General features: G+C 37.3%; 1 protein-coding gene across 1 annotated transcript in view; it reads right to left on the bottom strand.

Annotated features, from left to right (window-relative positions):
* The window catches only part of ELAPOR2 (endosome-lysosome associated apoptosis and autophagy regulator family member 2), a 211,565-nt gene that overhangs the window by 51,010 nt on the left and 136,136 nt on the right, over positions 1-24,419 (bottom strand). The window contains exons 6-10 of the mRNA XM_004478108.5: positions 22,736-22,841; positions 21,515-21,667; positions 20,802-20,890; positions 9,363-9,543; positions 7,795-7,923 (exon numbers count right to left, since the gene is read on the bottom strand). Coding sequence (XP_004478165.2) covers positions 7,795-7,923; positions 9,363-9,543; positions 20,802-20,890; positions 21,515-21,667; positions 22,736-22,841 — 658 coding nt within the window. The remainder of the gene's footprint in view (positions 1-7,794; positions 7,924-9,362; positions 9,544-20,801; positions 20,891-21,514; positions 21,668-22,735; positions 22,842-24,419) is intronic.

Raw genomic sequence — 24,419 nt, 5'->3', positions numbered from 1 at the left:
CCACATGCACTGTTTTACAAATGCATGTGCTATTTTGTATTTTACTTTTCACCTCAGATTGAATCCCACATCTTTTCTATGTTTCTATCATGTATTTTAAGACTTTTTATTTGTGATTTTAGAAGTAATACATATATTATAAAACTTTGTAATCTAAAGAAAAATTTAAAGATGAAAACTAAAATTATTTATACTCTTACCTACAAAAATAGACATTGCTAACATTTTCACTATTTTTATGCATATGTGTGTTTATATAACTAAGATCTAATTTATATAACATATTGTATCAGTTTTACAAATTAACATTGCATAAGCATTTTTTCACTTACACATATTCATCAAAATGTTAATGACTAAATATTTCATCATATATAGATATAATTAATTTACATAATTTATCAAATCACTCACACTGCAGGGTTTACTTTCTGTTGACCACACTTGTATTTTAACTATTGGATTGCTTTTACCTTTTATCTAATACAAACGACACTCTAATGAACATAATTTTGAAAAGCTTTTCTATATTTCAGACTATGTCCCGAGAAAAGAATCCCAGTAACAGAACTATTAGGTCAAATGAATAAATATTTTTGAGCTAATAATTGGTACTTTTATTCTGATTTTGAAAGTAATATGTGTCCATGATGAATATTTATCAAAGAAAAAATCAAATAATTCCTACTTCATAGCATAATCTCCCTCCCCAAATATAACTTCTTAACATCTAAGTGTATTTCAAGTTTTTTTCTAGAGCATACTTTCAAATATATATATAGTTTAGGTTTCACTGTATAATCTACTTTGTCTTCTCTTTTTCATTTAGCATGGCTTTCTGATTTTTCTAACTATTTTATCAAAAACATGTCCTAATTAAAAGTTCTTTTGACATCTAATTTTAATGACAATAATGTTAAATGGTTCCATCACAATTTTATTTAATCATACCTCCATTGTTAAAAATGTAGATTGTTTTGTCTTATTTTTCACTCTTATAAGTAACAGTAAAATTAACATCCTTGTGTATAATTTCCTTCTCTAGATCACTTCCTTAGTATAAGGAAGTAAAATTATTGGGTTGGAGGAATAAATGTTCAAGATTCTTGATATATATTGCCAAACTTTTCCATATTGCTGCCATTTTTAATGACTATATTGTATAAGAAAACTTTTGTAAACATCCTACTGCTGAATATTTGAATTATTTCAATTTTTTGTTATTATAGATTATGATCAATAAACACCTTCATGAATATACAGTAATGTGTCTTCAACTTTGAATTCTTCTTAAGCAAAATTCCAGTACATGAAGATTTACTCCTCATACTTGTTCTGAAACTGTGCAAAATTTAGACTGAGAATATGCAAATCTTGAAGCATGCCAAATCATGAGATCACATCCCGTCAGTGTGTCCACTTTGACTCCATGACTGTGGGTTACTATCTCATGAGATTGGCTGGTTTGTGGGCCTCCCACTTGGACCCTTGTTCTTTTGAGCACAGCTCCTCACAGGATTGTTTACTAAACCATCGAGCCACAAAAATAAATCACTTTTTATCTTTACATTTTTCACATTCTTGTTTGGTATTTAAATATCACATACTAATATTGTGGGGATGTATACTTTTTAAGATAATAATTAGAACTTTTCTGAAAATTAGCAAAAAATTAAAATATAGCCATTTGAAGCTTTATGGACCCAAGAAAAGTATGTTCTTTACGTTAATCCATTCTTGTCAATGTGAACCTATGGTAGGTGGCACCTTTGGATTAGGTTACTTCAGTTAAAGACCATTTGATTAGGTTACTTAATTAAGGCATGCCCCAGGGTGAGTCTTAATCCTCTTACTGGAGTCTTTTATAAGAGAATGAAATTCAGATAAAAGAGAGAAAGCCACAGAAGCTGAGAAAGTCATGGAAGCCAGTATCCATCATTGCAAGATCATGCAGAACACTTCTAATGCCTTAAAAATTCCTTGTTCCATCTATTCTATTTTTCCCTCCCCTCCCCTTGAAACATATGGTAACCACTAAGTTTCAATTTTTGAAGAATAAGATACATAGTTACATGCAATAATATTGAGAACTTGCCATATTGTTCTGTTCTCTTCATTAGCCACTGCCTATATTCTCAAGAGATTCTTGCCCCTCTAATTGAGAACATAGCAGGACTCCCCAGGATGGAAATTTAATATTTTCTTGTTTATTGTGTGGGTCTCCTCCCACTGAGATAACACACTCTGACAAGATGAACACTTAAATATTCCATAGAGGCATGTCCCAGGTAAACCCTATCCCGATATCCCCCATCTTTCAATGCCATGAACCAGTAACCCTCCCCTGCTATATCTGTTAAAAGAACATTCCCACCATTGTAGTTTTGTTTTTGTTTTTGTTTTTTCAAATTCTACTCAATTTATTCATTTTTTTAAAAGATATTACATTAAAAAAAAATGAGGTCCCCATTCGCCCCCACCGCCCCCACCCCACCATTCCCCCCAATAACACTCTCCCCCATCATCATGTCACATCCATTGCATCTGGTGAGTACATCTTTGGGCATCGCTGCACCCCATGTCCCGTGTTCCACACCATAGCCCACACTTTCCCACGTTCCATCCAGTGGGCCATGGGAGGACATACAACATCCGGCAATTGTCCCTGGGGCACCACCCAGGACAACTCCAAGTCCCCAGACCTGTGAATCCCTAGATTTCACCTGCTCCTTCCTCCAACCCTCCCCTACTTCCATGGATAGTCCAACCTTACCTCCCCCACCCTACTCTTGCTCACATTCTTGGAAAATCCTGCTACATTCTCTAATATAATGGCAAGAATCCCCTGAGTACATGGGCAGTATCTAGAGAAGGAGGACAAACCATTACACCAGGCCCTTATCATAGATGTCTGTACTTAGGAAACTTTTCTTGTGAAATTGAAACTTAGCCTAGTATTATATATTGCCTAAGAGTTAACTACTGAAAGCCTCCTTGTTACTCAAATGTAACCTTCCCCCACCCCCAGTGTGGGATATGACTCCCAGGGATGAGCTTCCCTGGCACCAAGGGATTATTACCAAGTGCCAACTAGTGATGCATCTGGAAAAAGACCTTGATCAAAAGGGAGAAATATTAAATACAAATGAGTTTTTATGGCTGAGTGCCCGAGCCGGTGGGGGCGAGTCCAGGGACCTGTGGGAAGAAGCAGAGTGGGGCAGGGGACGAGAAGAATGGAGACAAGACAGGATCCTGATCAAGTCTCGTTTATTGGGGGTAAAACACAGGGATTTATAGTGAGGGAAGGGAACGTGTACATAGGTGATAGGCTGGTCTTGTGGGTGGCAGACGTCCAAGGAGGGGATTGGCCGACAGTTCGCACCGGGTCTGCGGAGTTTCGCGCCTTGCACATATGTATTGTTATGGTCACCTGAGTAGTGGCGGGAGGAGGAGAACAAAGAAGCAGGGAGGAGAAGAATAAGGAAATGACAGGGCAGATTTGTGAACTCCGCCATGTTGTGAGATCCGCCATGTTGTAGGAGGCTGTAGATAGGTCTCACAGCGGGTGGCTCCCTACAGCTGAGATTTCAAAGTGAGTCGGGAGGTTATTCGAGAGGTTACACTTATGCATCTCTCAGCAGGATCTCATTGATTGTCACAGTAAGCAATGCCTCAAACACTGGAGCTCCTGAGGGCACTAGAAACATGTACACAGTATAGGCAAGACAGACAATCCTAGGAATTTGGCACCCTGCCAGTGAGTCTTTGGAATATATGCTCCCCAAGGTAACAGAGTTAGATTAATTTATAATTTCCCTATACATGGCTCTTCTGTCCCTTTTATTTGAACCTATAATTAGCACTATACTTGTTAAATATGTGTCCCAGATATTTATATCTTTGGTCTGTTCATATGCTGGTTAAGCCCTGTACCCCAGCAGAGAGTTAACAACACTTACTAGTCAGGTCATTGTACTCACCGAGGACAACTAACAAAAGGATGATGATGGGCAATGCCCATCCCCCAAAAACAGAGAATATCTACAACTGCAAGCAAAAACAGCTCCTTCCATCTTCAGTGTGGGATCTAAGCCCCTTCTCAATCAGAAACAGAGTGGACATCACCATCCCCAAATCCTCAAGACTGAGGAATGAACAAACCTAAGTGGGGAATGCAACTATGGACTAAAGTAGACTTATTATTATTCTAGCAAAGGAAGAACTTGTATCATTGCTATTGAGGCAGTGGTCACCAGAGATTCTGAGGGGAGGAAGAGGGAAGAATAGGTGTAACATGGGGGCATTTTTGGGACATCAGAATTTTTCTGCATGACACTGCAATGATGGATACAGACCATTATACATTTTGTCAAAACCTATACAATTGTGAGGGACAAAGTAAAAACTATAATGTAGCAATGCTTTGATATTTGTTCATCAATTGTAACAAATGTACCACATTAATGAAAGATGTTGTTGATGTGGGAAAGTATGTGAGGGGAAGAGGTGGGGTAAATGGGAATCCCCTATATTTCTGATATACCATTTATGCTATCTAAAGCTTCTTTAAAAATAAAAATTTAAATGAAAATAAAAGAGTGAAACCTAAAATAAACCATGGACTATAGTTAAGAGCATAATTACACTATTGTTTAATCAATTGTAATAAAGGTACTGCACTAATGTAAAATGTTATTAATATGAAAAAATGCTTGTGCAAAGGGATATAATTGAACTCTATACTTTCTGCAGGATACTTCTATAAATCTATAATTACTGTAATAAAAAAGAAAAAGAAAAAAGATGCAATTAAAAAGCATTTTTTAGAATAATCAAATAAACAATGAAAGACTGAAAGCTTTCCCACTGAGATCAGGAACAAGACAAAGATTCCCACTGTCACCACTGTTATTCACTATTGGGCTAGAAGTTCTAGATAGAGCAATTAAGCTAGATAAAGAAATAAAAGGGGCAGCGGACTTGGCCCAGTGGTTAGGGTGTCCGTCTACCACATGGGAGGTCCCCGGTTCAAACCCCGGCCTCCTTGACCCGTGTGGAGCTAGCCCATGCACAGTGCTGATGCACGCAAGGAGTGCCGTGCCGCGCAGGGGTGTCCCACATGTAGGGGAGCCCCACGCGCAAGGATTGCACCCCGTAAGGAGAGCCACCCAGCGCGAAAGAAAGTGCAGCTTGCCCAGGAATGGTACCGCACACACGGAGAGCTGACATAACATGATGACACAACAAAAAAAGAAACACAGATTCCCGTGCCACTGACAACAACAGAAGCGGACAAAGAACACACAGCAAATAGACACAGAGAACAGACAACCGGGGTGGGGAAGGGAAGAGGAGAGAAATAAATAAATAAATACATCTTAAAAATAAATATATAAATAAATAAAAGGCACTTCAAAGGGAAAGGTAGAAGTAAAACTTGCACCATTTGTTGATGATATGATCCTACACCTAGAAAATTCTGAAATATCCACAACACTACTAGAACTAACAGACAAGTTCAGCAAAGTGGCAGGATACAAGATAAATATGCATACACTACTGATAAGCAATCTGAGCAGGAAATCATTTAAAAGATTCCATTTATAATAGTGACTAAAGCAATCAAATTTTTAGGAATAAACTTAACTGAGGACATAAAGGACCTATATTCAGAAAACTACAAAACACTGCTAAAAAAAAAAAAAAGAAGACTTATAAATGGACGATATTCTGTGTTCATGGATTGGAAGACTATCATTAAGATGTCATTTCTACCCAAACTGATTTATAGATTCAATGCATTCCCAATAAATATCTTCATAGCATTTTTTGCAGAAATGGAAAAGCCAATTTTCAAATACATTTAGAAGGGTAAGGTGCCCCACATAGCCAAAATGTCTTTAAAAAGTACAAAGTTGTAGGACTCTCGCTTCCTGACTTTAGAGCAAATTACTTAGCAACAGTGGTTAAAAAACAAAACAAAACAAAAAAACAGCATGGTACTAGCATAAAGACAGACAGATTGACCAATGGAACCAAATCAAGAACTCAGAAATAGACCCTCACATATATAGTCAAGTGATTTCTGACAGGCTGTCAAGCCATCCCAGTTGGGCCAGAACATTCTATTCAACAAATGGTGCTGGGAAAACTGGATAGTCATATCCAAAAGAGAGAAAGAAGACTACTCTCTCACACTTATACAAAAATTAACTCAATATGGATCAAGCACCTAAATATAAAAGTGACAACCATAAAACTCCTAGAAAAAAATGTGGGAAAACATCTTCAAGATCTTGTGGTAGTTCTTAAACCTTACACCCAAGGCACGAGCATCAAAATAAAAAATAGATAAATGGGACTTCCTCAAAATTCAACACTTTTGTACCTCAAAGGACTTTGTCAAAAGGATGAAAAGTCAGCCAAATCAATAGGAGAAAATATTTGGCAATCACATATCCAATAAGGGTCTAATATCCATGATATATAAAGAGGTATTAAAACTCAACAATAAAAAGGCAAACTACCTGATTAAAAAATGGGCAAAATTGAAGAGACAATTATCCAAAGAAGAAATACAAATGGTAAAGAAACCCATGAAAAAATATTCAACATCACTAGCAATTAGGAAAACGCAAATCAAAACAACGAGATTCCATTTCCTACCTATTAGACTGCCCACTAATAAAAAGTTGGAAAACTGTAAATGTTAGAGAGGATGTGGAGATATAGGAATGCTTATTCATTTCTGGTGGGAATTTCAGGTGGTACAGCCTGTGGAGGACTATTTGGCAGTTCCTAAGGAAGTTGAATATAGACTTGCCATGTGTCCCAGCAATACCATTACTAGGTATATACCAAGAAGAACTGACACAAATAGACATCTGCATACTGATGTTCATAACAGCATTATTGATAATTGCCAAAAGCTGCAAACAACCCAGATGTCCATCAACTGAAGAGTGGATAAACAAATTGTGGTGCATACACACGATGGAATAGTATGCAGCAGTAAGAAGAAAAGAAGTCATGAAGCATATGACAATATGGATATACCTGGAGGACATTATGTTGAGTGAAGCAAGCCAGACACAAAAGGACAAATACTGTATGATTGTGCTACTATGAACTAAATGTATCGTGTAAACTCATGAAATTTCTAGAATATGGAATGAATAGAAATACTGTAACCAGCAGAGCTATTAAGTGAGTATGACAGTGGTTGAAAGAGTAAGTCAAAGGTCATGTATATTATTAGAAGGAAAGCCAAAAAATTTAACATGAAACTGTGTAACAGTGAAACCTCATGTAAAATATGAATATAGGTGATACTGCATGTATGACCGTTTTACAAAATGTAAGTACAAATATACTAGAGAGAAGGAAACAGAATAGCAGCTATGTGTGGAAAGGGAAGCACAGAGATTGAGATGTGATGTGTTTGGTTTGTTTACTATTATTATTGGAATAATGAAAATGCTCTAAAAATGATGGGAGTGATGAATGCATAACCATGTGATTATACCAAATATCGCTGATGGATGTATACTTCATTAATATGTATCAATAGAATGTATTTGCTAAAAAAACTAGCAGTTTATATTCTTTTTGGAAATCCATCTAGCTGTAACACCACATTTACTATTTTTATGTGAGGGTTAGAGATGGGGCAAGTAACCATATGATGAGAATGAAGTTTCCTTGTACCATGTACAGTGTTGCTTTAGGGAGCTGAGCCTGAGGGACGTTGTCTCTGCTGCTAGAATGCACTGAGCAGGCTGATTCTGAACTCACCATTCATCCCATCACACTTGGAATTTCCAACATTGAAGCAGGAAGTTTTCATATTGCCAGGAAGGACATTCCACCACTTATATTCAAACCCTAGTGCAGGCTCCGTTCCGGCAGGACATGGTCTACATTCTACAGGAGATAAGTGGAGGAAACAATTACAATTACACTGCCACTGGACGACCTCCACCTCTCTTCCAGACACCACTTAACTCCCTGAATTAGCAGAGAGGGAAGTAGAAGGAGAGGGATTTGACTACCAATTCCCTTAGGAACTGATAATCTTGAAAGAAAAAATCCTGACCAATATGAAATAAATAAAACAATAGGGAATGTTTTAAAATGAATTTTCCTCTGTTTCTCATGGTAACTGTTAACAATGAATTCCCCTCCACAGTAATATTAATTCCGAAACAAATTCAAGTTGTTCTACATGTAATCTTACAATCAGTTCCCTCCATCTCATAAATAAGGAAATATTTCACCTTTTTTACTGGTTATCAAACATATCAGAATGTTAATACCATATAATTATGGAATAATGAAGTTTAAAATATTGACTGTGTTGAAAAATGGTGCTAGAAGTTGAGGAGTTTGGTGACTAGAAAGAGTTAAGTTTATAAATAAGCCTCGTTTAGATTAACATCAACAATTTTTAAATGGAAAGAACTTTTCCAACTACTTTTAGATTTAGCCAAGATGCTGCATCTTTGTGTTAGTAAAAGAAGCAGTAGGGAGAGAAAATGCTTATTGGGAAAGTACTTTCTGGTGCCAAAACACTACAGGAAATATTATCATTTAACCTGCTCATTGATGATGAGCTAGATGCATTTATCCCCAATTTTATAGACAAGACAAGTGAAGCTCAGAGGGTTTTAATAACTTCACGAAATCCAACTATTAGTAGCAAGCGGGACCTGTATTTAATTAGACTCCAGAATCCTTTTAATACAATATCCCAAAGGCTATGGATATTAAGTGTATGTGGCTATATTCAAGTAAGACACATGCAAGTAAAACATATTTGTAATCTTGCTCTACTCAAATTGAAACAAATTATGTAACCATATTTTCTTATTATTTGATAAATACTAAAATTTTTCCAGCTGCATACTTATTAAAAATCTACTTAGGGACTATTTTAATTGCCATACGCTCAAAATGAGAAATTTTGCTATTATCATGGCAAAAAAAATGTGACTCATTATTCCAAAACTAAATTAAAGAGATGATATTTTATACTTGCATAAATATATGTGCATTTTTACACACACATTGGGAAAGAGAAATGCTTATTCTTAAGTGGAATTTTCTCCAAAGGCAGAGTCATCCTATTAAGCAGGTGTTAAACAAAATGTTGTTAAAAAGCTATCTTCCTTCTATGTTAAATAAGTCATTGCAGTCTCACAATTCCATTATCATTTTTCTCAACTTTATTTTCAGTAGCTATGAGATAAGAAAATTGTGTGTTTTAAAGAATTCTTCCTTAAAAACAATCTAGGACAAAGTCATTGTAATACATGATTATTTTGTAAAAAGTCTAATTCTTGAACCAATTGACTTCCTCCTACCCTTTGTTCCATCTGAAAACGTTCCAGGAGGGCAGGGATGACAAGAAGATGCTCCATTATTATAAAATCCAGGGTTGCATGGTGGACAATCCCTCTTCTCTCCAGAAGGGGGCAACCTAATAGCATCTGCTAGATCCTCCCGGCAGATTTTGGGCTCTATCCATTTGTACATGATCTGTGTCTGCAGGAAAAAAAAGGGCGTGCAAGTCATATGACATGCTTTATTTACTTTAGTCATCCAATAATAAAAATGTTTAGCTGAAAGTCTAGGAAAAGTCCAGAATCTACAACATTAGTGACAAAATGAGAGAAACAGAAAACTTTGGGAGGGAAATGAGCATTACTCCCAAATGTTTTTACCTTAAGCTACAGGCCCCCTTACCTCTTACATATCATGTTCCTCATTATTTCATGTCTCCATTTAAAATATAGATAAAATGGTTATAGCATTTTCCTATCAACTCATTTACTTTATTACATAATCAATTGTAAGTTTCCAAGAAGATGCTATGCCATTTTCATTTTGGGACATCCACTCTGTGGACGTGCACTATGTGCTTTCCCCTACCCACAGCACATGTCACCATACTTTGCATGCAACACCCACATGTCCCCCTAAAAAGTTTATTTTTTATAAACGAATATATCAAGCTTCATATTAAATCCTGCTATTTCATAAGTATCAGTAGTTGTTCTCTGAGACTTTTTTTATAATCCAGTATTATACTACAAGAGCTGTAGCTAAAGTATTTTCCCTAAAGGCTTTTAGGCCTATCCCAAGTGCTCAGAATATGGAGTTCCAACAGCCTCTGCCTTCAAGGAACAGAAAATCTTTTAAATTTGACCCTTTATTTTCTTTCACATTCATATTCCTCCATACAAACAAAGTATAAGAAACTAGCTGTCATCTCAGCCAAATCCAGAAAGTTGTTGCTAACATAGAACACTAGTTATTCTCTTTTCAAAATCATAAATACTAATTGGACTAGCCATTTCAAAACAAAATTGATATGCTTAGCGAAGAAAAATATTCTAAATGCGAAGAGGAAAAAAAATCCACTTTTTTTATAATATCAATTTTTAAAAAGACTAAAAGTTCCTGTCACTAGAAATATAATCTGCTAAAAGTATTCTTTCCTCTTAAAAACAATTTCAGAAATACTGAATCTAACACTGAAGCTGGAGAACCAAAATTAAAGGCAATACTTGATAGTTATTTCCAGTTAATAGAAAATCATACACAGTAAGCTCTTTAGACCACTCAGTTTCAATCTCAATTATCGTTTTATGAAATAGTAAATTCACTTTATCTGAAAAAGGATGCTTAAGAAAATTATTCAAAAGGTAGATGCCTCAACAGAATTATAAACAACATTTTTTTTTCCTTTTAAAACTCTCTTTTCTACATTCATTTCATGGCCTATGTCATGGTAGAGTTTAACCAGCCACTTCACCCATCTGCTTCTTTTACCATCTGTAAAATAATGGCCACTCCTGCTGGGCTTTCTTAAGCAGCTAAAAAAATAAATTAGATTCTGTATCCATCAGGGGTTCTCAGTTCCCCTGAGAAAAAGCAATGTAAAGTTCAGAGAATCTAACAAAACAAAACATTATATTTGAGAGACTGTCTTTTAAATACTCTATATTAACGAATGAAGAAAACAAATTTCAAATTCAAGTCAGTTTACTAGTACGCTGATTTATTTGAGCATGAGTTAAAAGTATACCGGGTCACATGCCAACTACTGTGTTGCTAGGAATCAGCGGTTCCACATGGGATTTGAGGGCAGAGCTAAAGCTGAGCACTCTACACTGAGCCTGGGGGTTTACCGTGTAGCCCTCTAAACTCCTCTGGGAGACATATATCATTATCCGGATTAGGACTGTTAAACAACTTGCCCAAAAGTCAGACCCAGCTAGTAAATGGTAAAGCCACCAGTCAAGCAAAGTCAGTTTGGTCAAGTTTTTGTAAAAATAAAAGAATGTGCAAATACAGTCGGATAAGGAAGCTAACCACAGGACTTTTGATCCAATCAAACTAATTTTTAAGAAATTAGAAAATGGCCACCACCTTTAACTGTTTAAACCCTTAGAAGTCAAATTTCAAATGCTCTGTAGTAAAAGTTTATTTACAAAGCTTTTTGCTTCACATGACCGAATGATTCTCTGACTCTTTCTAATGGGGACAGACAGATGCTCTCAAGTCTGGCTAACCGAAAAAAGGTAGTAATTAATATTAATGATACTTCATGCCAGATGGCTCACAATGCAGGTGAAAAACCAACAATCAAATCATTTCTTGGCAAGGTGAGATAAAATTATGAAATGTTTTACAAAACCAAAACTCAAATAGACAAAACCTAACTAGATTAAAAGTAAGATTACAGCAGAGCTATGGTATCAACATACATTTATATTAAGCATAAGTTAAATACATTTCTTTTAAACACACGAAGAAATTATGTGAAAAGCTATTTCTCACATCAAAGTATAATTCAGACTGGGAGGAACAAAATCTTGACAAATTTTGAGACCGAACTTGTTCGTGGTTGCCTCCTTTCTTCCTTCAAATGCCCGTGTCCAAGTTGCACTAAAGTTTGTAGACGGCTTGATTCATCAGAGTTAAAGTATATGTACTTCAAAAGGGTCTCCCAATAGCCACCCCACCTAATTACCTTGTTTCCCTTGAGGTTCTGGCTCAGATGGTCCCAGTCAGGTGAGCTATTGCTTATCTCTACTCTTCCCAAACCTTGATCCTTTCTAGTTGAAAGCCACTGGGCACTCATTTGTCTCTCCCAGAATTATCCATACCTTTCTGCCAACTGGTGTGTGAACCCTCCTTCATATACATCCCTAAGCATGTCCTCACCCCACCAGTCCATAAATCAGCATCTACTTGGGTTCCTGTTCTGTAAAGCCTTTGCTGTTCTTCCTGTTTTTCCTTGTGGTTACTGCCTTAACCTCCTTCTAAATGCCCAGGAGCCTGAGGCATCCTTCTTTTTTTATGTAGAAGATGTTATATGGATTTAACATTGAACTGGAGGTTCTAGTCAAGGCACTTAGGCAAGAAAATGTCCTAAAATTAGATAGCAGTGATAGTTAAACAATCCTGCAAATATATCAGAAGCACTGAATTGGACTCTTCAAATGTATTAGTTATAGTATGGGAATTTTATCTCAATAAAGCTGTTTTCAAAAAGATTTTTTTAAAGACTATGAGGAAATTTTTACTTTAAACAAATTCAGAAATCCCTAGTTGCTGAGAAATGCCATGCCTTTTTTCCCATCACCCTAATTAAGAAATGTAGAGCTCAAGTATGTTTGTCTTGCTTAAATCACATAATAAAGGCAAATCTAAAATCAATACTCCTTTATACTCTATATTTGTATGTCCCCTATGTCTCACTCCTGCTATATAATTCAGAAGTACTTTGTTATAGGCATTGAGCATTTGGAATAATTTGTAATATTGAAGATAAATAAAGAGCAAAGAAAGTAGAGGACAATCTGTTACCAAAACACCACCAAACCCTCTTAATGTCCACCATGAATTCCTTAGACTCAGAGATGAACAAGCCCACTCTAATGTCTTCTTTCAAGAAGGATCCCTTCTAAAACATCCTTCTCTGTCTGGCACTCTTCTAGCCTTGGCAGAAAGTTTCCTATTTGACAAAATATGCCATTCCCGGACTGGGCAGCTCAGCTTGTTAGAATAACATTCCATCCAACTGGGATTTACCTCATGTAAGTTGCTGACTCCCTAACAAAAACATCTATATCCTCCCCCAACATTTGCAATGTTGATCTACAGAAATGAGATAACCTTTGTTGGTATGATGATTAAGTGAGAAACTTTATGTTTGTTAACCTTGAATAGCTTAAGTGAAAACTAAATATCTGTAATGGGTTGAATGGTTCTCCCATCCCCCAAAAGATATGTCTAAGACCTAATGTCCAGTACTTGTGAATGTGACCTTATTTGGAAATAGGGTCTTCGTGACATAATTAAGGACATCCAGATGGGGTCACTCTGGATTTGGGTAGGTCTAAATCCAGTGACAGGTATTTTAATTTGCTGGGCTGCTGAAAGAAATTATACCAGAAATGGGTTAACTTTTTACAATGGAGATTAGTTTACAAGATTACATTTCTGAGGCCATAAAAATGTCCAAATCAAGGTATCATCAGGTGATGCCATCTCCCTGAAGACAAGTACCAGCAATCCTGAACTTCTCTGTCACATGGCAAGGCACATGACGGTGTCTGCTGGTCTCTCCCTTCTCTTCCAGGTTTTGTTGCTTTCAGCCTCTTGCTCCCATGGCTTTCTCTTTCTCATTTTCTAAATTTCATTCTCTTATAAAGGACTCCAGTAAGAGGACTAAGACCGGCACTGGGTCACAACTTACTAAAGTAACCTAATCAAAAGGCCCTTAACTGAAGTAACCTAATCAAAAAGACCCACCTACAATGCATCCACACCCGCAGGAATGGATTAGCTTTAAGAACATAATTTTTGGGGGTCCATTCAGCTTCAAACCATCACAACATAAGAGAAGAGAAAGGCAGAAGGAGATAAAAATCACAGACAGGAAAGAGAGAAGGCCACATGAAAACTGAAGCAGAGATTGGATTACGCAGTTACAAGTCAAGGAACACCAAGAAGTGTTAGCAGTCACCAAAAGTTTGGATGAAAGCATAGAACAGATTCCCCCTCTGAGCCTCCAGAAGGACTTAAAAGACTTAAATCCTTGCATCTCTTCTACTCACTTCAATTTGGTTTCCATGTTTTAAAAATGTCTCTCATAAAGACACTATTTTCTTTAGTATTGCTAAATCTAATGGATGCTTTCTGTCCTCATGTAGGTTGACCCCCAGCAGCATCAGCCTTCTTAATCACTCCCTGCTTCTTTCATAGTCACATCATGCAGCTTCTTGGATATTACATTCTATTGGATTTCCTCTCACTTCTCCTGCCATTTTTCCCAGTCACCATCCCTGCTCATCTTTCCTAGCATTGGCTCAGTCCTCCACCACTCTACAGTCTCTCCCTGCAAGTTTTCTCCCAATCCCAAAGCTCAAGTTAACATCTATTTGCAGATGGCTGGCAACCATATTTGACTCAATTTAGTCCAAATTTATACTCAGGATCTCTCCTTGTCAAATCTGCTCTCAAACTCAATAAGATCTCCACCTACTCATCTTTAACACTTTCCTCTCTCACCCTCCAGAACTAATCAATCACTGCATCCTATTAATTTTACTTCCTACTTAATTTCTCCATTCTAACCCCTTCTCTCTATTCCCTTTGCCACCACCTGCTTTCTTCTCTCATCCAGAGAAGGACACCATCAGCCTCTTAAGTGGTTGTTCATATCCTCTCTCAACTTCATATAATCTTTTTCTTCTTCTTCTTCTTTATTTTCTTTTAACTGTTACATTAAAAAAATATGAGGTCCCCATATACCCCCCACCCACCCTACCCCACTCCTCCCACATCAACAACCTCTTCTATCATCATGGCACACTCACTGCACCTGGTGAATACACTTTGGAGCACCGCCACACCACAAAGACAGTGGTCCACATTGTAATCTACACTCTCCCCAGTCCACCCAGTGGGCCATGGAAGGACATACAATGTTCAGCATCTCTCCCTGCAGCACCACCCAGGACAACTCCAAATCCTGAAAACACCCCCCCATCACACCTCTTCTTCCCTCTTCCAACCACCAGCAGCTACCGTGGCCACTTTATCCACATCAATGCTACAATTTCTACCCTTACTAATCACAATAGTGTCGCAGCAGAACACCAGTAAATCCACTCTAATCCATACTTCATTCCTCCATCCTGTGGACCATGGGATGGTTAAGTCCAGTCCCCCTCTACCCCAAGAGGGGGCTTAGATTCCACATGGATGATGGATGCAATTCTCCTGCTTGCAGTTGTATGCACTCTTGGCTCCCTAGTGTGGTGGTTGACCTTCTTCACCTCCCTGTTAGCTGGCTGGGTAAGTCCAATAAACCAGAAAGTAGGAGTTGCAAGTCTGCTGAGGCTCGGAGCCTTGCTGTCACATGGACAGTCCAGAGATTCAGGTTTCCTGAGTATACACCAACCCAAACACCAACCACGGGTCCGGTAAAAGTAACAGAAGAGGCATGTGTAGAAAGGTCATATCTGAGTCCAACTCCATCACACTCAGGAACACAAACTCCAAAGTAGGGCCAACTGACATGGCCCTGAACTCCAGAGCTATCTTCCATGACCATAGAACCTGTGGGGCTCTGTAGCCCTCAGAAGAACCAGTACCTAGGTTTCTTTCTACTTTGGCTGTCTTGGGTACCCTGCTGAGGTGTGCATAAGCATCACCCCTCTGATGACCTTCCAACTCTTTTTTGAAGACTCATAGCCATATAAACTCATTTTTCCTTTCCATTTCCCCTTTTACCCAAAGTCAAAAAGCAGTTTTTAACACCTGATATTACATGTAGGCTGAGATATTCTGCTGGTCTGAGTTGATTCTTTTATTAAAGGTCTTTTTCTAGTTACATCATCAGTTGGTGCTAGGTCGTAATCCCTCAGCACCAGGAAGGCTCATCCCTGGGAGTCATGTCCCATGCTGGGGGGAAGGTAATGCCTTTACATGCTGAGTTTGGCTTAGAGAGTGGCCACATTTGAGCAACATCAAGGCTCTCAAGAGGTAACTCTTAGGCACCCTGCAGCTCTAGGCCTAGTTCATGTTTCAGGCACACAGGCTCATAATTGGAGCCATCAGTATCAAGGGCTCACTGTTGAACCATCTATCTTTATTGGTTTTTGCCATTGCACTTGGGGGATTGTTACTATTCCACTGGGGAATGTGATAGAGCTCACCTGGTTAGGAACTCAGTATTCCCTTAGCTGTCGTTTCCAACTGAAACCACTACGAAAATATCCAACCATTTTTATGTACTCTGTATACATGCCCCAGAGAACTCCCTCCCAATTCTCAAGCAGAGGGAATTGTATCTCTCGAGAGAAGTGGTGGCTCCCAATGGTTTAGGGCAGTCGAGTATGTCAAGCCCTCAACGTTGTTGCAAGTATCTCTGAATATGGTCCTTCAAGTAATGAAGATTGATTGTCCTGATGGGCCCTGAGGGGAGGGGGAAAGATGTGTTGAATGGATGGAATCAGTGTAGCTGTGGGGCAATGAAAGTGTTCCACAAGATCATGCAATGATGGATATAGGACATAGTTAAATTACACCGAAAATGTACAAAAGTCTATAGGCTAAAACGTAAGCCATAATGTAAAGCATAAGATAACTAAAAATTTAGAAAATTGTGTAGTCTAAAATATAAACCATGGTATAAACCCAAATGGAACCATGTTTGATGGTTTCAATATCTGTACATCAGCTGCAGTAAATGTGATATGAACATGTAAAAAGATCACTGCTGAGGAAGGGACAAAGGGTTTGATGTTGGATATGTGGGAGTACCAGGTATTTTATATGCGAATTACTGTGATCTAAAACTTATGTGAAGACAACTTAATAATTAGAAAAAAAAAGGGAAGGAATGTAGACACTGGGGAAGGGATGGAAGAGGTTGCCTTGCCACTGTACATACAGGGCAACACCTATAGCAGTGATGAAAGGCAAAATGGCAAAAACAAAGCTTTTTCATTTTTTCATTTTTTGATACCCCAATTTATTTTTCCTTTATTTAATTTTTCTAAATTACTATGTATTCTATATCTAACCTTTAAACCCATCACTATATTCCATTTTACTATTAATGGGACCTGGCAATATGTTAGGCTTCCTTTTTGAGGAAGTTTTGGACTACGGAGGGGTTCAGCTGGGGCGGGGGAGGAATGGTGGTGTGGGGTGTCATTGATGGGGGGCACATAGTTGGGAGGGAGTTCTCCGGGACATGTATACAGGGTACATATAATCTGATTTTCAAAATGCAGCCAAGGGAATTTGTAAAAAGTATAAATCCAATCATATCACATCACTCTAGTGCCAAGAAGCTCTCAGCAATTTCCCAATGCTCTCAGGATAAAGATGAAATTCCAAATATGATCTATAGAATCATGCCTATTCTAGCACTAGCCTATGCCATTAGCTGCATCTAATGCAATCTCCACCCCATCCCCGCATTCCAGTCACACACACATTCTTTGAGTTCTTTCAGACACACCAAGCTCCCCTCATATCAGGTGTTCCCACACTGCTCCCTCCACCAGATGTGCTTTCTTCCCATGCCCTTGCCTTGTTTTCATGAAGCTCTGAAGTCTTCCCAGACTAGGTCAGATTCACTGACTGCCTGCCTATCTCTTTCTCAAGAGTTTAGACCAGCAGTTCTCAAAGTGCTGAGATCCTGGACCTGCAAAATCAGAATGACCTGGAAATCTCTTAGAAACGAAAATTCTCAGTCTCTGCCCCAGTCCTAAAGAATCATAAACTCAGGGGAGGGGCCTTCCAGGTGATTCTGATGCACCCTAAAGTTTGACAACTATTACTCCCTGTCTATAAAGACATTATGTCTTACTTCTGTCTATGCTTGGCTCTGCCCTTACCATCACTCATTACTCTGCATATAACTAGAGCTCAGTACAGATTAATCTGATGAATAAACGAATGGTTAATCCATACTTTTCAAAAGATAAATGAGAATCTCTTAATCAGGATTAGAAAATTTCTAATTACTAATTTAAATTTTCTTTTTAAAAAAAACTTCCTCCACAGGCAAGAAGCTATCAGATAACTAAGATTCAAAATAAACACAGAAATTTGTAACATTTCTATGTAAAATAAATTATACATTCAGAGTCTATAAAGTATCTTCTATAAATACCTCAAATGCTGCTTTCCTTGTTAATTAACTTGATAATTTCTCTAAGTAAAGGGGAAATAAGAGCAAAGAGAACATGATAGGACAGAGAGCCAAAAGCAGAAATGGAATAACCTGGGAAACAACATTAAACCACTGGGAAATCATCATGCTATTCTAAGCAAGAATGAAATAAATTTTTAAAAAATGAAATCAGAACAACAAAAACTTGGAATCAAATAATAAAAACAGGAAAATCTCAAATCACTTATGCAAACCAAAATTCTTAACTATACATGATATTGCATTAAGTCCTTTAAGCTCAGATCAACTAGGTATTGTCAATGTAATAAAAACCTGGCTTTTATATATTTTTATTATATCCTAACCAAGATCCCTTAGTATACTAGATGCAATTCATTTAAGCATTAGAAATGCTGAATTACCACCAGGGTCCTTAGACTCATTCATTTAAAAAAAAAAAAAGAAGAGAAGAGGAGAGAGGAGAGGAAAAAGAGAGGAAGAGAGGAGAAGAGAGGAGGGGAAGAGGAGGGGGAGAAGAGGGGGAGGGAAGGGGTAGAGGAGAGAAAACTGCAAAACCTCCACTGCCTGCTGGGGCAGGGCTACCTAGGTCCTTAAACTCATTTGTAAAAAAAAGAAAAAGAAAAGAAATGCTGGGTTAATGATTATCACATAGAATAAACGAATTTACCTTACTTTTTGTAAGACAAGATTAGCCAAGAAAAGTTTAGCTAAAGAAATAATCCAAATTACTTTTCAACCCACTTTAGCACTATCTCTCTACATTTATTTTTAAAACAGAAATAGGGATAAGCCTTCCTGGCACCAAGGCATTAATACCAAACACCAACCAATAATGCATTTGGAAAAAGACCTTGACCGAAGGAGGAAACATTAAATATAAAAGAGTTTTTATAGCTAAGGGATTTCAAAGTGAGTCGGGAGGGCTTTTCAGAGGTTACACACATGCACTTCTCAGACAGAGGTCACTGACTGCCACAGTAAACAAAATCAAAACCAGTGCTCCTGAGGGCTGTAGAGGTCAGGCAACCAACACCATGAAATCAGCACCCTTTTGGTGGGCCTTACCTGGGAATAGAAGATAATCTATTTCCCCAGTGTAACAGAGTCAGATAAATTTATAATTTTCCTACTCATGATTCTTCTACCCCTTTTACTTGAACCTACAATTAGCACCATACCCATTAAATATATGCCCAGAGACTTAAATCTTTGATCTCTTCACATGCCAGTTGAGCCCTGAATCTCAGCAGATTTGCAGCCAACAACTAGTCTCCAGTTCATCAGACTCCCCCAGGACAACTAACAAAAGGATGATGATGAACGACCTCTATTCTAAAAAGCAAAGAGTATCTGCAACTACAAGCAAACAGTTTCTTCCACCTGCCCCATAACATCTAAGTCTCTTCTCAGTCTGTAGCAGAGCAGGCATCACCATCCCCAAATTCTTAAGATTGAGGAATGAACAAACATATGGGTGGAATATAGCCATGGACCGAAGGAGACTTACTATTGTTGTAATGGAAGAACTTCTAATATTGATATAAAGAGAGTGGTTACCAAAGGTTCTGTGGGGAAGGGAAAGAAATAATAGGTGGAACATAGGGCATTTTAGGGCATTGAAATTGTTCTGCATGATATTGCAAAAACGGATACAGGCCATTATACATTGTCGAATCCTATAAAGCTATAAAGTCACAAGTGTAAACCATAATGAAAACTATAGACCTTGGTTAGTAGCAATGTTTCAATATTTGTTCAAGTGTAAAAAAATGTCCCACAATAGTGTAACATGTTATTAATAGGGGAAAATATGAGAGGGAGAGAAGGTGGGGTATATGGGAATCCCCTATACTTTCGATGAAACTTTTACGTAATCTAAAACATCTCTATAAATAAAGTTTATATGGAAAAAAATAGAAATGGTCCTTATTTGGCCATTATTGTAAGACCATTAGGGTCTTATTTACAGCTTGTTGCCAGTTAACAGCTGTTAGTTTGAGTGACTGTTCTTAATAAAGTAATAGTTGTGCTTCTTATCATTGATATTTTTCACTAATCTGCCATAACTGAATTAGTCTATGGCTATATAACTTTTATTGATGAAAGCTACTGAATAACCAAATAATTAAAGCACAGTCACAGGATGGAGTCATGGAATACACATAAAGGCTGTTCCTGATATCATTACTTCTAAAAATACATACCTGTCAAAAAGAGCAGTAATTTACTGATCAGTCATTATGTGCTTAGCACTGTGCTGGGAACTTTCCATTGAATATCTCCCATATTCTCATGGCAGCATTATGAAATAGGCAATGATATTATTATCCCCATTTTCCAGATGGAAACACAGCCACTTAGCGACACCCAGCACTAATAAGCAGTAGAACTGAGATTCAAAGCCAGCCAGGCAGGTTCCAGAACCTAAACTCTTTAACTTCTAGTGCTACCTTATCTATGTGTGTTACAAATCAGCTAATTTAACTCTTTCATGGATAATTACAGTCTGCTCAAATTGGGGGGAAAGGTTGGATAATTTGGAGTGGAGCTAACTAAACATTATCTGCATATATACCTTTCCTTCTTCATCACATGGAGTATGGATCTGGAAATAGTCTTTTGTGGTGCAGGGAGGGCGTTCCATACATTCACTGGATCCTTCCTCTGCAACATAAAAATGTGTTTCAGGAAAGGGTTGATTTCTTTGCAAATCTAAGAAAAAGAAAAATCAAAACAAAAACAAACAAAAAAAAAAAGGAAACAACTGAAAAGAGAAAATAATCTTACCAGAGGAATTTAAGGAAAATTAGCTAGGCCTAAATAAAAACTTCAATTTTTATTTTCCATAGAGCAATAAAATTTTCTATGATACATAGAAAATGTTCTATGAAACATACAGCATTTCTAAAAAGACATTATATTTCTTCCATTATCACTGAACATTGGAGATCTGCAACAAATTCAAAGTTACTGAGCACAACTCTATGCCAACTAATCATCTAAATGTACAATATGAATTTTTAAAACTAGTATAAACCTATCCATACCAGTAAACTGTGAGATATGAAATAGGAAAAAGCCTATAGACAAAAGGGAAATTCATGCAGAATGGGAAAAAAGGAAGTCATAAATTTTATCCGTCAACATTGATTCACTTCAGCAGTTTGGTATCCGGTCCACCATTCATATCACACTTAATGTGTGACATCTGGTATATGAATGTATACTCTACAAATATAAATTTAGAAAGAGAAGAACCAAGTGTAAATTGGCAAAGACTAGTCCTACCTGAAAATTGGGACTCCTCTTTACACTTTATGCATTCTTTGGCTCCTTTTTCAGAATAGGTGTTTCTGGGGCACACTTGGCAGTTGAACGAACCTGGTTCACTGCTGAACGTGCCTGGCTTGCATGGAAAGCATTCTGATGTGTATGCCACCCCTGTGTGATAAGGACAAACAGGGCATGGGAAGGAAGTCCCAATACCAGCAAGCAACCCAGCAACTCACTCCTGCCCACAGATGAAAGGGAAATATTAACCTAAAGATCAACCCAAATACATTATCTCACTTATTAATTCAATGCTGAGAGGACATTTACTGTGTTCAAGGAGGTGGATAGATACTGAATTAAACACAAGTGGAGCAAACACTTAAACAAGAGATTGAGATTTGATAGAGGTTAAGTTAATGTAAGAACTAAGGGCTGTGATGCTTAGAAGCCTACTTCACTAACATAAAAATGGGATAAACTCTCAGACCCCTCCAATTTTTAAGCCAACTAGTCTCTGATCTTTGTGGCTATCAGTTTCTGTTTTTTCCACCTTTTGCTCATTAAGTCATATTAAGACCTAACAGATATTAGAAATGGTTGCTTTTTCTTCTTCTTTGTAATTCCTGCCTTTGCCAGCAGATGCCCCTCTGACTAATGAATTAGCATCACAAGAACAAGTACTCTAAGAATATATTACAAGATCAACCAACTTGAATAAAAGAGAATCACTGCTTTAATTAAAAGTAGTCCCAATTGAGTATGAACCACACCAGGATTTAGCGGTCACTCCCCTAGGCCACTGGGCCCCCTGGATCAGAAACACATAAGACATTCAAGAGACAAAGTCAGTCCAAGATGGTTATTTCACAGTTTTTTTAATGGATATATCAATGATCAGACTTTCAGTTCCTTGGGCAAACTCAGTGATTGGCACAAAAGATATTTCTTGAATGAATGAGAGGCTCTGATTAACACAGATACTTTCATTTTATTTAAATGTACCTGAAGTCATCATGTTTACTTTTTCATGCAGATTTAATAATTCAGTTTGAAGGTCCAAAAAGAAGTAGTCAACTTTCCAGGAAAAAAAAATGTTCCTTTCTTATGCCAAACATATTAATTCCTCTACCTCCTTGTCTATAAACCCATGAGGTAACCAAACTAACAATTTATTAAATATTTAATTGACTATGACTTATGATAGGTAACTCCTGAAAGTAGGTTGCTGTGAAATACCTTCAATTGTGATATTTTTTACCAACACAGGCTTGACCGCCTTAGACCCCATAAGGATGCCTGTAGTTCTCCAATATAGTATGTTTGTGCCTGATTTCAGCATCACCTGTAAAGAGGAACATGAGACACTCAGATCAGATAAACCATATTTTTCAACTATACCCAAAAGTTTCTACTCCCTTACATTCTTTTTAAAGTGTTATAATGAAATACCATTTAAACACCATAAATTTAAGTCTACTGTTAATTTAGATCTAAACTCTGCTGAAGTTCACATTTTCATATTTTCAGCTTGCCAAACAAAATAAGTTATTATAGAATTTTGTTTAATGTAGAAGGAGAAAAATTTCATCAAATCCAAATAAAAAGTTAAGATTTTCAAATCATTTGTATAAATTATTTTGGCTTATATTTACAAAGAGCTCATTTTAGAGAGTAAAAGTCATTCAGCCCACTTATATATGCACAGGTTGTCACTATTCCTAAGTAGATATTTAAGCTCTGAAGATGAGAAGGCAACAGAATGAGTGCAATTCTTTTTAAAATTATTGAATAAATAATACTGCAAGAGCAACAAGAGGGTCATTCTTATAGAGTGAGCTGTGTGCAGATTTCTGACTCCAGAACTTAGAAGATAACATATCTAATATTTACTTCCTTTGTCATTGGAACATTTTTCTAATTATAAATCAAACTAATTTTCTGAAAAATTTCATGCAGTTTCAGGCAAGAGAACCAGTTTTACAGGTTTCTTTCTTTCTCACCTGCCTTCCTTATTTTATGAAATCTCTAGCTGGTCATACTCAAGTTGTATAAAATTAAAACTAACCCAACCACCTCAACCATCAGAGATTCAGAGAAGTAGTACATTATGTACTTTCTCCTTGTATTAAGTGTTTGTAGGGTTTCTTGGCATATTTGTTGCCAAGGGTTAGTTGTAACTTCAAAGCCCACCAGTCAGCAGTCTATTTAGGTGAAGAGATCTTAAGTGATCCTCATACAACCTCTAGGGCTACAGCTCAAAATGCACACTGAAAGAACACATTGTCCTAATCATCCAAGGATGAGTCACCTTTGACAATGACAAAGGCAAGGATACATGGTCGCTTATTGAAACAGAGCCCAATTGGAGGCACTACACTAGGCCCTTCCCACATATCATCTCACTTAATCCTCACAACAATACTGCAAGATGGTTCCCATTTCTCAAATATAAAACCAGATTCAAAATGAGAAGGTTAATTTGCCTATAATCCAGAGCTAGAATTTAAATCCAAGTCTCACTCCAAAAAGACAATGCATCAAATAAAAATAGATTCACCACATCACATTATCTGATCATTGCCTTCAAGCCTTTGAAGAGTCACCTTGTGGAATTAGATAGCTACTTTACTCAATATGACCAGAGAGGGTTAAACTTTGACTAAAGGGTAGTATATATGTAGAAAGCAGGCTGAAGTCCAAACATAGTTGAATTTTACAATAATCAGAGCTGTCCAACAATGGAGACAGCTCAATTTTCAAGAGACAAGCTTCAAAAATCACTTGTTGGAGAGACTATAGAGAGTGTTGGATGAAAGGAATTCAAAGATCCTTTCAATGCCCAGAGCCACTGATTTTATAACATTTGGCAGGCATATCCATAAACCTATATACTCAGAGGTTTTGTACATCAGTTTTGAAT

This window comes from Dasypus novemcinctus, chromosome 5, assembly GCF_030445035.2.
Source record: "Dasypus novemcinctus isolate mDasNov1 chromosome 5, mDasNov1.1.hap2, whole genome shotgun sequence".
Classification (NCBI taxonomy): Eukaryota; Metazoa; Chordata; class Mammalia; order Cingulata; family Dasypodidae; genus Dasypus; species Dasypus novemcinctus.
This window is presented reverse-complemented; position numbering and strand designations above follow the sequence as displayed.